Raw genomic sequence first — 14302 nt, forward strand, 5'->3', positions numbered from 1 at the left:
CCATTTTCTGGAAAGGCCACTTCCTGGTTTGCATAGAGAAGCCATTTTCAACAGAGCCCAGCAAAAGAAGCACACGGCTGTATTGAGGCAGTACCGGGTGTTGGACTTTTGTGCCCCTCACAATTTTGCGCTCAAGGCTACTGCTCCTGTGCCCACTCCCCATTCTACGCCACTGCTTGTGAGCTTCCCATAGACACCTGGTTAGCCACAGGGAGAACAGGATACCTGACTAGATGGCCCACCAGCCTGATCCAACAGAGCCATTTTTATGTTCACATGTGCTATTGGCATTCGGGGGAGGGAGAGCTATTTGTTGAGATAAAACACAAGTTTCATATGCTCTATGTCCCAATAACACGGCTGTGTTCCGTGTGTTTACATGAGCCTCTGAGATGAAAAGCACTCAGTAGGGATTAGCACCCTCCCCTGAATTCACAGAGACCTATTTTGGGATAACTTGTTTGCAGCTGTCCTGACAGAGCATACATTTTGTATTTTTAAACGTTCTGTAGGCATCAAAGGTGTCCATGAAGTCCAACATCAGGCACTACCCACCTCATTCCGTCTCACTGTTGAACGTCCTGTGACAAAAGTTGTCCAAGCAAATAATCTGTACTCAGTATTATCCTTGCTGTGTGTTCGTCATTGCTTTCCACTGTGTGCCATTAAAAACTCTGTGTGAAGTCCTACGGAGACAGTTTCTGCACAATTCTCTACCATAACCAAACACACACACACACACACACACACACACACACACACTGCATTTATTTGTGTCTAGGCATTACCCCCCCCCCCCAAGAAGAAACCAAGAAGGAAGATAGCAAGTATTTTATTTAATTTTTGATCAGATTCAGCAAATAACCTGGTTTGCCACAGTGGTTGAATTCTCAGTAAAACAACCATGCAAGCCTTTTGGGTTATCCCTCTTTTTGTTTTATGGACACTGTTGACTTCTCCAGGTATGTTTTTATATGTGTGTGTGTGTGTGTGTGTGTATTCACCTTATTAATTATCAGGGCAAGGCATCTCTCTAGAATGCTTGCATAGCAAGTCAGCTGAAACCGGAGACCCAACAGAAAACACTGGTTTTCTAGACAACCTGCCAACCAACCCCTCCTTTTGCCATTTATCACAATTATTTCAGAGATGCTAAGAAAAATCATTTGTTGTTGATTCTGACATGAATTGACCTGAACTGTACCTCCTGAACTAATGTTATCCTTTAGATTTTGCATTTCTCTGAACATTGCAATGCAGTTCTTGGCTAAAAAAAAGAGAGTACCAGAAAATATAAATGCATATTTTTACCTTAGGCATCAACTATATTGCATTCTGTGTTTTGTGTGTGTAAGATATATTTTCAACAACCATTGAAAACTTTCCTATTTCTATAACTCTCTTAAGTGGATATTTTTATCCCAGTCTACATTTGTAATTATTATTATTATTATTATTATTTTATATTTATTTATTTATTTATTTATTTATTTATTTATTTATTTATTTATTTATTTATTTATTATACCCCACCCATCTGGCTGGGCTTCCCCAGCCACTCTGGGCGGCTTCCAAAAGAATATCAAAATACTGTGATACATCAAACATTAAAAGCTTCCCTACTGGATTTAGGATTATTTTTGTATGTGCTTTTAATCTTAAATCACCTGGAGATGATTTAAGGGAAACAATTTATAAAGGAGATGGTATAATAGTGGTGATGCGGAGGATTGGTAGTAATGCTAGCACATATTCCACCCTTTGCAATCTCATCCAGAGGGTGCATTTGGTGTGAAGATTTTGTCTATTTCGGAATGTGGGTCCAGGGGAAAGGGAAGGTGTTAAAACCTTCTGTTGTGGTATGCTAAAATTGCTCTTTCCCATTCACTGCTGCTGCACCACAACCACCCCACTGGCCAACCACCTTCCTAGGCTGTTGAGACTGAGAAGCAGCATACATAAATTGATTTGTATTGAAATGTGTATTATGCACATTCCTCTTCCGTTCCTAATCTAACCTTCTGTCAGCCAAGTGCATGTTTATACACTGGTGGGGATTCTACAGTAAGAGGTGGCCTTTTCCAACACTGAATCTATATGGAAAAGACCAGGTATTAAATGATGGTGTCGGTGACGGTAACGTTGATTGGTAAAATGATGCAGAAAGCTTACAGCTGATAAAACTGCTGTCTGCTGTGCCGTTTTTCAAGCTCTATCTGGCATCAAATGAGGAACCAGGTCATGTGTTGTATATGGATTATGATGCTAAGAAGAGATGGAAACTTTTGAGAAATACTGAAATCTCAGCTCTCATATTCCTTCCTTCCTTCCTTCCTTCCTTCCTTCCTTCCTTCCTTTCCTTTCCTTTCCTTTCCTTTCCTTTCCTTTCCCTTCCCTTCCTTCCTTCCTTCCTCCCTCCCTTCCTTCCTTCCTTCCTTCCTTCCTTCCTTCTTTAGGGCTTTCTGCTCTAAGGGACCTTGATGAGATCTCATGTTTATATGTTCAGAATACTGACTGTCAAAAACACTGTCCATCGTATGCGCTGAACCTTGGATCATGTTCTGAAGGGAAGAAGTGTTGTAAAAGGTAAGCAGAATTTGCCACAATGATACTTGCAGGGCCATCAAGCATGTTCATGTTCCGAGGAGTTGTGGTTGATGGCTCTGCATTTGAGAGTGCTGTGAGTTCATGCAGAGCTCCTGTACTCTGTGAAGGGAAATGCTTGTCCTTTCAGATGGCAAATACAACATATGTGGAAGTAAAGTAGGTAAGTCTAGCCAGTCAGCTGTGCTGGATGCATAAATTCACATGTAAAGTACCAAAAAGGGGTGGCACATCTGGTTTTGCTGCTTAAGGCGAAACAGGAAGTGTTGCTTTGCCCTGCCACTGCTGCTGCCACTACCGCCACATGCCCTGCCACATCCACCACTGACAAAGAAATGACAGCATAATCATCACTGAAATGGGGTGAAATTTAGCCTATAATGGATGTGATCTTGCCCAAAATTGGTGCCAATGTCAGCCACACTTCTCCACTACTGATGCCGGAGGTGAGGCAGGCTGGGCACCCATTGGCATGCGACCTGGAGGTGGGGAGGGTGTTCTGATGCCTGAAGCAGCAGCTTCACCCTGCCTAATGGCTGGGCCATCTTTGAGCACCAACATGCAAAGTTTATAACAATATTCAGTGCTTTTTTCTTTTAAAAAAATGTTTAGGGGTACTCTCATTTTCCTACTCATATTGAAATACTGCCCCTCAATGAGGCCAAACTTACAAAATGTTTAGGGGTATGCGTACCCCTGCGTCCCCCCCAGAAGAAAAGCACTGACAATATTATCATTTACAGTAGGTGATCTGAAATGTGGCTACATGACGAAATTCGCCTTTCTTAGCTTTGTGTTGGGTTTCTTAACTTTTTGTTGACTTTGTGCTTTCAACCACGCCCAAACTACACATTATTGGAAAGTCTGCATTATAATGCATGCACCGGGGGAAATAACATATGAAAATGTTTTGCAAAAATTGGAATATTGGGCAAAATTAATTAAATATATGTGCCTATTAGGAGAAACATTAATTCCCCCTAAGTTCAAAAGCGTTAGTGAATTTTGTTGACTACTTTGGTTTTTTTAAAAAAGCATCCCAAACTTGCAGAAACATGACAAAGTGAACATAAGATTAGAAGGATGAGAAACTTTCCCTTAGGTATGGACTGTGATCTTAAAGTTATAGACTTTCAATATGCTCTGATCTCATATTCAATTATTCAGTCATTCTATATATTATAGGCGTGCACCAGCCACAAAGTTCATCTTGTATCTGCAGAACTGGGAAACAATCTGACTGATACGTTTTAGGTTAACTTGTTTTCTCTTACTTTTATTGATAATCTTAATGCAAAGCTTTTTTTTCTAAACTGCTTCGAGGTTATTACAGTTAAGTAATATATATCATATATTTTGTCATATATCAGCAGTTGAGCTGAACAGAAGACAGCTAGGCAGTTAGCACGGCTAGCATTTCCTGACTTGAGCCTGTTTTGATCACGATTTTTCCTTTCTTTCTTTTAGCTTGATAAATCACATGTTTTCATGTAAGTCAAATGGGGGCCATTGCCTGGTGTGGCGTTGTCTTGATAATTACAAGAAAATTGGGGTGTGTAGCAGAGGAAGTCCATGCTGCTTAAGGTAGGCAAAATTCCCTTAAGCCAACCTTAAATGTGGTTGCCATTATTTGCCCCAAACACAGAGACAGAAAGCAGGGCAAGACACAGCCATATATGGGTCAATGAGCACGTTGACAACCGGGAAGAGGGAAATAACTGGCTGCCTTTTCCTTTCTCTGCTTGATAGGCTACTTGCTCTGACTGAGCTCAGGGAATTGCTTGACCAGGCATGACAGCTCCAGCCCAAAGGGATCATAAGAAAAGATTCTGACAACATTATGGAATTAAAAATTGGGCCACAACTTGATTAGACTTCCGAATGTAGGAAGACCTTGGCTTAGGCCTTGGGCGTGTATCCCTCCCAGCTTCCCCAAGTGGTGGAACTGGGGAACATCAGGGTAAATGGGACATGGGGGTGCTCCATGAGACGTAAATGTAGCAGGCAGCCAAGCCCATAGCCCTGCACGCAGGGTAGTTCACTGACAACCTTTCAGTGTATGGCCAGTGACACCCATTATATAACCCCTTTAAGAGAGGACACTAGCGTGAGTGAAGGAAGGATAACACTTAACAAATGTTTCCTTATCTATTATCCTAAACATCCCCACAAAATGCTTCAACAGAATTCTCTGAATGTTTGATGTAAGGCACAAATGCTGAATATACAACAGCTGCTACCCCATGTCCCTTCATCTTGTTTCTTTTTAAAGAAAAGACTCCTCATCTTTGAGCAAGTAGCAGAAGATGAACAGTTCTGAGAAAGGGTATCTGAAGAAGTGTTCATGCACATGAAAGCTTATACCAAGAACAAACTTAGTTGGTCTCTAAGGTGCTACTGGACATTATATATATGAGTCCCTCAGTCTGATGGCAAGTGATATGTGTCAGGAGGTCGCCCTACACTCGAGTAGGACCCTGGTAGAGACACATGCCCGACTTGCATGTTCCCTCCCTCCTGGTCGATTGTTCAGGAGCTTCAAAAGCTTTCTTCAGCCTGAACATCACAGCGACCAATGCCAACAGACATCAGCACACTTAGGGAGCCTCAGAATTTGCGCAGCTTGCGTAACAGACCTGAGCAACTCAGCATTTTTGCTAATCTACTTTATTTACATATAAACACACACAGAGCACTGCAACATGGCTCCCTCTCTCTCTAGCATCAGACAGCAAAGAGAATGAACAAAGGACAATAATCCCACTTCACGAAACACAGTAACACAAACACCCTGTCTCTGTCACTTCCCATTCTGTGGAGTCAAAACATACACCATCATGTGAAAGACAACAACCCCATGACTGCAATCATGGAGCAGGAATTCTAACAATAAAATCACGATCTTCTTACCAGGCTGGAATCCTGGGCAAGAGACGACAGCCATTTCACCATTCTCTCCTGGAGGAGAAACTTGCTGATCATTTGCCACAGGGCAGGACTTTGTATGGAGCCCTTGGTTGCAAACATGAGTTCACCAGATGTCTTTGTAGACATCTTGATGCCTCCCTCTGCCTTTAGGGTTCTTTTTCTAACTTATGGTGGGGGCAAGCATGCAATTTCCTCAGCACCTTTAGCTTTTGATTACTTTTCTTGTTATTTGAGCTCCAAAAGCAGTATTGCATCAATGAGAAAAATTCTAAAGGTGGGCATCAACAGTGCTATGAATTTGTTGTTAAATTACACATTGTTGCACGAGCGATTCAGTGACTCATTTCTTTTTTTTCTTTTGCAGGCAGTACTAAGTTTGGGGTTCGTCTTCTGCATAATATACAATCTCTTTATCAAAGGGGAACATCAATAGAAATACATACCCTGGATCTCCCATTATATAGAGCTTGGTGCTGCTGACCACAGAAATAAATACACGGTGATTTGAAACTGCATTGTAAAAATGTGTGTGAATTGATTTTTTTAGGGGGGTGGAGAATACTTATTAATCACTGAGTTGATTAGTTATGTCTCTGCAGTGCCTCTGCACTATCCATTGGCTCCCTTCTGTGCCTGTAAAAGTTGTGAAGCAGGCAAGGGCGAATACAAGATGGAGCATCAAAGGTGTTCCCAAAATTGGAAAGGTTTTCTTTCTCTGGCAGGGCTGCCAGCAGATCACTTCATAGTCCAGTAGCTCACTGAACTGAAAGTAAAACCACTTTCCTTATAGACAATATGCACATTTAACAGAATGCACACACAGGAATTTTTAGCGGTACATCATCTCCTTTATTTGACACATTATGCACTGGTTTTCCAAAGATGTGTAACAAATCCTGCAATCAACAATGTAGGATCTCAGTCCCATGGTAACATATTCTGAAGGCTAAAGAGTAGTGGATCATCATGTACATGAGAACATAATAGTTGATGAGGTGCAAACTTCAGTTTCCGTAGTTCCTATAGGAAGATAGCAGATTTTTATTTTCAGGGACATCCCTCGCACAGCATTTGCAAGAAACAGAAAGCACAGTCTACCGGAGAATATTCATGCAGATTTTCAAGGACAAAAATAGTACTTCTGCATGAAAGAACTTACAGATATCACCATAATACAAGCTGTTGAATGTCACTATCTCCTTCAGCCTCCTCTCTTCCCCAAAACAATAACCCAGGAAGTGAAGAAGAGGCTGGGAAGGCAGTATGGATGCCTCTCAAACTTTTCCTTGAACCATCTTTTGGCTGTAATGTGCACTGATTAATTTTCATGGGTCTGGGGGATTTCCTCATTGTTCCAGAGCTGAGCCTTGAGAAAACTCATTCTTACCTGCAGGCAGTAAAAGACCTTGACATATCAAATTTCAGTGGCACTCTGTGTGATGCCAAAAAGTGGGAACCCCCCACAACTCTCACCTTCTATTGGATGCATTAGTGGTAGTGTATGCTGTGGCACCCCATGACCTCTGTGCCCTGCGTGACCACACCGGTTGCATTACCTGAGAGCCTCCTCTGCTGCCGAATTGAACCCCAACTAAGCAAAATCCCCCTTCAGATTTTCTGTCAGCACTCTGCCCCAATTAAACATGTATTTGCATTTTCAAATCGCCATTTTTCAGTGTCTGTGTATGATAAAGCACTCCCCCAAAAAAGTTACTCTTCTGCTTCACATTGTTGTACAGTGGTATCTCGGGTCACAGACGCTTCAGGTTACAGACGCTTCAGGTTACAGACTCTGGTAACCCAGAAATAGTACCTGGGGTTAAGAACTTTGCTTCAGGATGAGAACAGAAATCGCACGGTGGTGGCAGCGGGAGGCCCCATTAGCTAAAGTGGTACCTCAGGTTAAGAACAGTTCAGGTTAAGAACGGACCTCCAGAATGAATTAAGTTCTTAACCCAAGGTACCACTGTACTCAGGTTTCAGAGCCATTCTCTAGTTTTCACCAACGAACAGGTACCAGCTCCTTATGAAGAAAACAAACTGTGTACAGTCATACCTCGGGTTGAATGTGCTTCAGGTTGAGTGTTTTCAAGTTACGCTCCGCGGCAACCTGGAAGTAAAGGAGCACGTTACTTCCGTCTTTTGCCACTCGCGCATGCGCAGACACTCAAAATTACATCACACTCATGCGCAGAAGCAGCAAAATGTGACCCGCACATGCGCAGACATGCAGTCGCATCTTACATTCTATTCAGGATGCAAACGGGGCTCCGAAACAGATCCCGTTCACATCCAGAGGTACCACTGTATTCCAGAAGCAAAGCTACTGGGGCCTGTGATGTTCCAGTGTACTTTACATGTAAATTTGAAAATTTGAAAATGCAAACACATGTTTAATTGGGGCAGAGTGGATTTAAAAAACAAACAAACAAACTGGGAAACTTTACCCTGAGCAGCAGAAGATCCATGTGTCACACTTTCCAATTTCCATGGGTCCAATACTGCATGGGCCTTCCTGGCACCAACCTTCAGCGGCTTCACATGCTTCACGAGTTTCTATAAAACCTGTTTGACCTGAAAACAGAAAGAGAAAAGGCATTGTAAGCCACTCATTCATGGGTGCACCTTTTTAATATCTTCGGAAGTGAGAGCTGGACCATAAAGAAAGCTGATCACCAAAGAATCAATGTTTTTGAATTATGGTGCTGGAGGAGACTCTTAAGAGTCCCATGGACTACAAGAAGATCAAACCTTTCCATTCTGAAGGAAATCAGCTCTGAGTGCTCACTGGAAGGGCAGATCCTGAAGCTGAGGATCCAATACTTTGGCCACCTCATGAGAAGAGAAGACTCCCTGGAAAAGACCCTGATGTTGGGAAAGATGGAGGGCACAAGGAGAAGGGGACAACAGAGGACGAGATGGTTGGGCAGTGTTCTTGAAGCTACAAACATGAGTTTGACCAAACTGCGGGAGGCAGTGGAAGACAGGAGTGCCTGGTGTGCTCTGGTCCATGGGGTCACAAAGAGTTGGACACAACTAAACAACTAAACAACAACAATATTCATTTCTAGGAAAAACACCCCCTCCCATGCAAGACCTTTGTAAAAGAGAAGACTCAAGGTACACACAAATTCACCTTTGCACACACAAAATAACTTCCATATATGTATTAAGCTGCAAACACAATCTCCAACTCCTCAAAAGATTCCATCTCTGAAATTTTTTACATGTCACTTGGGATGACAGACAAACTAACACCAGTGTACTGGAAGAAGCAAATATCACTAGTGTTGAAGCAATGATTCTTCAACATCAACTTTGTTGGACTGGTCATGTGGTTCAGATGCCTGATTATCGTCTTCCAAAGCAACTACTCTATTCCCAACTTAAGAATGGTAAGTGTAATTCTGGTGGACAACAAAAGAGGTTTAAAGACACTCTCAGGGCAAATCTAAAAAAAAAAAAAAAGTAATATAAACACTGACAACTGGGAATCACTAGCCTGTGAGCACTCCAATTGGAAACTGGCTTCTACCAAAGGCATCGTGGACTTTAATGAAGCACAAACTCAGGACGAAAGGAGAAACAAGCTAAGAGGAAGGCATGTTTGGCAAACTCTCACTGTGATCAATTCCCACCTGGAAACCTATGTCGCCACAGTAGAAGGATGTGTGGATCCAGAATAGGCCTCCACAAGACTTCCGGGTTAGAGCCTCTGGCAATGGCAGAATTCCTCTGATCGGGAGGAATTTACTCCGTGGAAACAGGGTCTGGCCGCCACGGCGAAGGCAGAGACCCACTAAATGTCACAGGCGGGAGAAGCCTGTGAACCTGGGATTGGGCTGGCACCTTTTGCGCCTCCCCTACTCACGGGGAGACCTGGTTTCGGGGATCCAGAGCGACGTGGGGTGAGCGGCGCGGTGCTTCGAATTGATTGCTTCTTTCACGGAGTGAAGCCGCATTGCTGTTGCTGGAGAGCGCTGACTTTTTCCTGTGGACAATTCGATTTTAAACAACTACCCGTGAGTAGAACGGAAAATTGGATCTATAAATGTCTTAATTTGGCACTGAAACGGGATTTGGCACTGAAACGGGATTAATCCCGCAAAGGATTAAACTTCCATCGATTAAACCCCCCTTGGAAGCAGGAGAAGAGGGGGGAAATTTTGGATCGTGCAAGCCTGCAGGAGAGAGTGTTGAAAATTAAATCACCACTGCTCTGAACCTGGAAAGGGGCTGCCAGTAAGATTTGACGTTTTGAAGTTCATTGGCTGTGAATAGAACGTATCTTGACAGTTAGCTAAATAAGCTAAATGTTTCCATTGTCCTCTTCTGCATTTAAAAAGGAGGAAAAGTAACTGAAAATTGAAACTATTTTTACTGTTTGAACTGTGCTTAAAAGGATTGACACAAATAGAAACTGTTTCCCTCTAGAGGGAGCCTTTGAAACTGTTGTAAGAGCTGAGCTGAGCTGGGGGAACCAGCTGCAAGATAAGAGACTGTGAGAATCAGGGATTGACCTTGGACTATTTGAGAATGTCGACAGAAGAAGCTTTAGTGATTGCATTATGCAAGATAAGTCACTCGTTGGAACAACTCCACAAGAAGACAGATGTCATGACTACTAAAATTGATAATTTGGGACAAAAAGTGACTAACTTGGGACAAAAAGTGACTAATTTGGGACAAAAAGTGAACATCAATACAGAAATTATTCAGGATCTGATACAGGAATCTACTTTGACAGGGCAAATTGTCGAGAAGGCGAAGAGAGAAAGTTGCTGTTGTTGAATCTACAGTAATACAAGTGGGAGCCCCAGCCTTACAGATAGAGCGAGCGGTTGCCGAACAACTCCAGGCACGCCTGGAAGAAGCGGACCATTTGGATCCCTTCCAGTCGGGATTCAGGCCTCATCATGGGATTGAAACTGCCTTGGTCGCACTGGTTGATGATCTCCGGCGGGCTAGGGACAAAGGTGAGAGCTGTTTCCTAGTTCTGCTGGATCTCTCAGCGGCGTTTGATACCATCGACCATAACATCCTTCTGGACCGTCTTGAGGGGCTGGGAGCTGGGGGCACTGTCCTACAGTGGTTCCGCTCCTTCCTCCTGGGCCGTGTTCAGAAAGTGGTGGTGGGGGATGAGTGTTCAGACCCCTGGGCTCTCATTTGTGGGGTGCCTCAGGGTTCTGTCCTCTCCCCCATGCTTTTCAACATCTACATGCAGCCGCTGGGAGAGATCATCAGGAGGTTTGGGCTGGGTGTTCATCAGTATGCAGATGATACCCAGCTCTACCTCTCTTTTAAATCAGAACCAGTGAAGGCGGTGAAGGTCCTGTGTGAGTGTCTGGAGGCGGTTGGAGGATGGATGGCGGCTAACAGATTGAGGTTGAATCCTGACAAGACAGAAGTACTGTTTTTGGGGGACAGGAGGCGGGCAGGTGTGGAGGATTCCCTGGTCCTGAATGGGGTAACTGTGCCCCTGAAGGACCAGGGGCGCAGCCTGGGAGTCATTTTGGACTCACAGCTGTCCATGGAGGCACAGGTCAAATCTGTGTCCAGGGCAGCTGTTTACCAGCTCCATCTGGTACGTAGGCTGAGACCCTATCTGCCTGCGGACTGTCTCACCAGAGTGGTGCATGCTCTGGTTATCTCCCGCTTGGACTACTGCAATGCACTCTACGTGGGGCTACCTTTGAAGGTGACTCGGAAACTACAACTAATCCAGAATGCGGCAGCTAGACTGGTGACTGGGAGCGGCCGCCGAGACCATATAACACCGGTCTTGAAAGACCTACATTGGCTCCCAGTATGTTTCCGAGCACAATTCAAAGTGTTGGTGCTGACCTTTAAAGCCCTAAATGGCCTCGGTCCAGTATACCTGAAGGAGCGTCTCCACCCCCATCATTCTGCCCGGACGCTGAGGTCCAGCGCCGAGGGCCTTCTGGCGGTTCCCTCATTGTGAGAAGCAAAGCTACAGGGAACCAGGCAGAGGGCCTTCTCGGTAGTGGCGCCCACCCTGTGGAACGCCCTTCCAGCAGATGTCAAAGCGATAAACAACTACCTGACATTCAGAAGACATCTTAAGGCAGCCCTGTTCAGGGAAGTTTTTAACGTGTGATTTTACTGTATTTTTGGTTTTTATGGAAGCCGCCCAGAGTGGCTGGGAAGGCCCAGCCAGATGGGCGGGATATAAATAATAAATTATTATTATTATTATTATTATTATTATTATTATTATTATTACAGAGGCAAATTGAGGACTATAAGTTGAGGCCTTTTATGACTGAATTTAGAAAAAGTCAGATTTTGAGGATCGGAGCCCTGCCTGGACTGGAGAAGGAAAGTTGGATAGATCCCTTCATGCAGGGATTTACTGACCTTTGGGATTTGGACTTGGGTCGTGAGGAGATTGGAGCTGTGGGGGCCTTTGGATTTGGAGGAATTTTGAAACATGTCCTGAAATACCTTATGGATTTTAGATTTAACCATGGAGATTTGGCTGACCTGTCGAGAAGGAATAAAAGCATTGCTAGGTTGGAGCTTCCCCGAGATCTGCTATTCAGCATCAAAGGAAGGAAAATAATAACAAGATCAGTAGAAGACCAAGTAAAGTGCATGTATAAATATGAAGAAGACCTGCAGAAGGGACTTGGAAAAGAGTTAAAAGCCTCGGACAAAAGATCACCAGGTTGATGGACTATATGGAATTGACGAATGACTGGCAGTATCCGAGACCAGGGAGAAGAGATGGTGGAAGAAGATTGGAAAAAGTTTAAAGTTTATTTTTAGAAATAGAAATATTGTAAAATTATTGAGTGTTAGAAAAATGTTGGAATGAAATCTTATGGCTTTAGTAGAAATGTTATAAGGAGTTAAGCATAAATAAGCATTATAGTATTAATGGAAAATAAGGGTAAAAATAAGTTAAGATATTTATATGACAGAAAATAGAGAAAGATGGAAAGGAATTGCTGAAACAATTAATAGAAGTGGAATCCAAAAAGGGAGGTGAGAGGAGGTCGATGAAACAAGGGTATGAAAGATAGACTACTGAAATGGTATAATGTATGTTTTTAAATTGTTTTTGTTTTGTTTAGGTTAATGTTGTGTTTTGTATTGTTTATATATTGTATTGTATTGTTTTTTCCCTTTCTTGTTTTTTTTTCTTTTTGTCTCTTTTCTTCTCTTTCCTTTTTGTAAGTTTTAAAAGTAATAAATATTATTTTTTTAAAAAAAACAGAATAGGCCTCCACAGTCACTTATGGACAGAATTTAAAACCATATTTTAAAACATACAGAAGTTAAAATACTAAAACACCTCAACTTTCTAAGCATCCAGGTAGATTTGTCCAAATAAGAATGTTTTCAGCAGGCTCCAAATAAAGTGAAGGTTTCTCCTTGAACCACTATAATACAGTCTCCCATATTCCTGTTCCTCAGACCTGGTCCAGGAAGGTTCCATGGTCGTTTGTATCAAATGCCAACGAGAGATCAAGAAGCAAGAGCATGGTGTCTCTCCCCTTTTCCCTCCCCCTCCCCCTCTCCCTCTTCCATACACATACACATACACACAAAAAGCAGCAGCAGCAACAATAACGACAACCAACATCCAATTTCATTCTGCAGACAACAAGCAGCCCACTCTCTATGCAAAAGGATAATAATAATAATAATAATAATAATAATAATAATAATAATAATAATTTTTATTTATACTCTGCCCTCCCCAGCCACGACCGGGCTCAAGGCGGCTAACACCAGGTATAAAAACAATTGATTAAAATAGAACTTAAACACAAGATTAAAATACAACATTAAAATGCAGCCTCATTTCAGTAGAAACTCAAATCAAAAACTTTTGGGGGATGAAAACTTCAAATCTTCACCAAGGCCAACTATCCAGACTGGTCCTATATGGGCCAGAAAAAAGCCAGGGAAGTCCCCAAATAGGAGTTCCATCACAGAAGGAGAAAGGAAAAAGGAAAAAGGAAAGAGGGGATGGGGATCAAGTTGATTCCAAGCCAAAGGCCAGGCGGAACAACTCTGTATTACTGGCCTTGCGGATAACTGGACAGAACTCTCACATCCAAAATAGCAATATTAAAAGACCAATAGGGGAGGTGGCATTTCAACCTGGCCACACTAAAGCAAAATACCTTCCAAGGGAAGCTGTTACATGGAACAGCCGAATTGCAACACATCATGGTATGCATACCTTGGCATCCTATGCCCTTTAAAAATGTGGTGGGGTTTTTTTGGGGGGGCATGGGGGTTATTGGGCTGTTGTTTTTATTTTGATTAGGTATTTTGTGGTTTTATATTTTGATTTTATTCTGTGAACTTCCCTGAGACCTCTAGGTATAGGGCAGTAAATAAATTCAATAAATAATAAAAATAAAAATACCTTTGGAAACAAAGAACATCCCAGAAAGGACAGCAATGTAGTAGTAGATTTTCATGGCTGGGATCTCAAAGAAGACAGGGAGAAGTTTTATGCTACTAAGGTTTTATGTTATTTCAACGGCTGAATCTTTTACTATTTATAAGCCTCTGTGATAATGATAATAATAATTTTATTGTTTATAACCCACCCATCTTGCACTGATGCTCCTAATGTGCTGTGGCAGAAATTCTTGGCACTTTGCATCAAAGGAGAGCTATTTTGCATCGCAGCACAAGAACACAAGGTGAACCAGAGAGAGGACACCAAGTACAGTGCAGTACCTGAACACTATCCAATTTGTAGCTTTTGTGGTCTGTCACTAAAACA

General features: G+C 42.6%; 1 protein-coding gene and 1 long non-coding RNA gene across 2 annotated transcripts; one reads left to right on the forward strand and one right to left on the reverse strand.

Moving 5' to 3' along the window:
- The first annotated feature begins 761 nt into the window (after window positions 1-761).
- Window positions 762-5997, forward strand: LOC307213228 (uncharacterized protein). Its single transcript, XM_079970994.1, has 4 exons — window positions 762-962; window positions 2457-2586; window positions 4072-4188; window positions 5897-5997. Exons 1-4 carry the CDS (start codon window positions 905-907, stop codon window positions 5904-5906), a joined length of 315 nt encoding a protein of 104 aa, XP_079827120.1. The 5' UTR covers window positions 762-904; the 3' UTR covers window positions 5907-5997.
- Window positions 5998-6358: 361 nt separating this feature from the next.
- Window positions 6359-14062, reverse strand: LOC307213692. The gene is made up of 3 exons (XR_013837644.1): window positions 13937-14062; window positions 7980-8106; window positions 6359-6552 (listed from the first exon to the last, which is right to left on the reverse strand). It is a non-coding gene; the product is annotated as an uncharacterized lncRNA (long non-coding RNA).
- Between the last annotated feature and the right edge of the window lie 240 nt (window positions 14063-14302).

This window comes from Podarcis cretensis (assembly GCF_951804945.1).
Source record: "Podarcis cretensis genome assembly, chromosome: 3".
Lineage (NCBI taxonomy): Eukaryota > Metazoa > Chordata > Lepidosauria > Squamata > Lacertidae > Podarcis > Podarcis cretensis.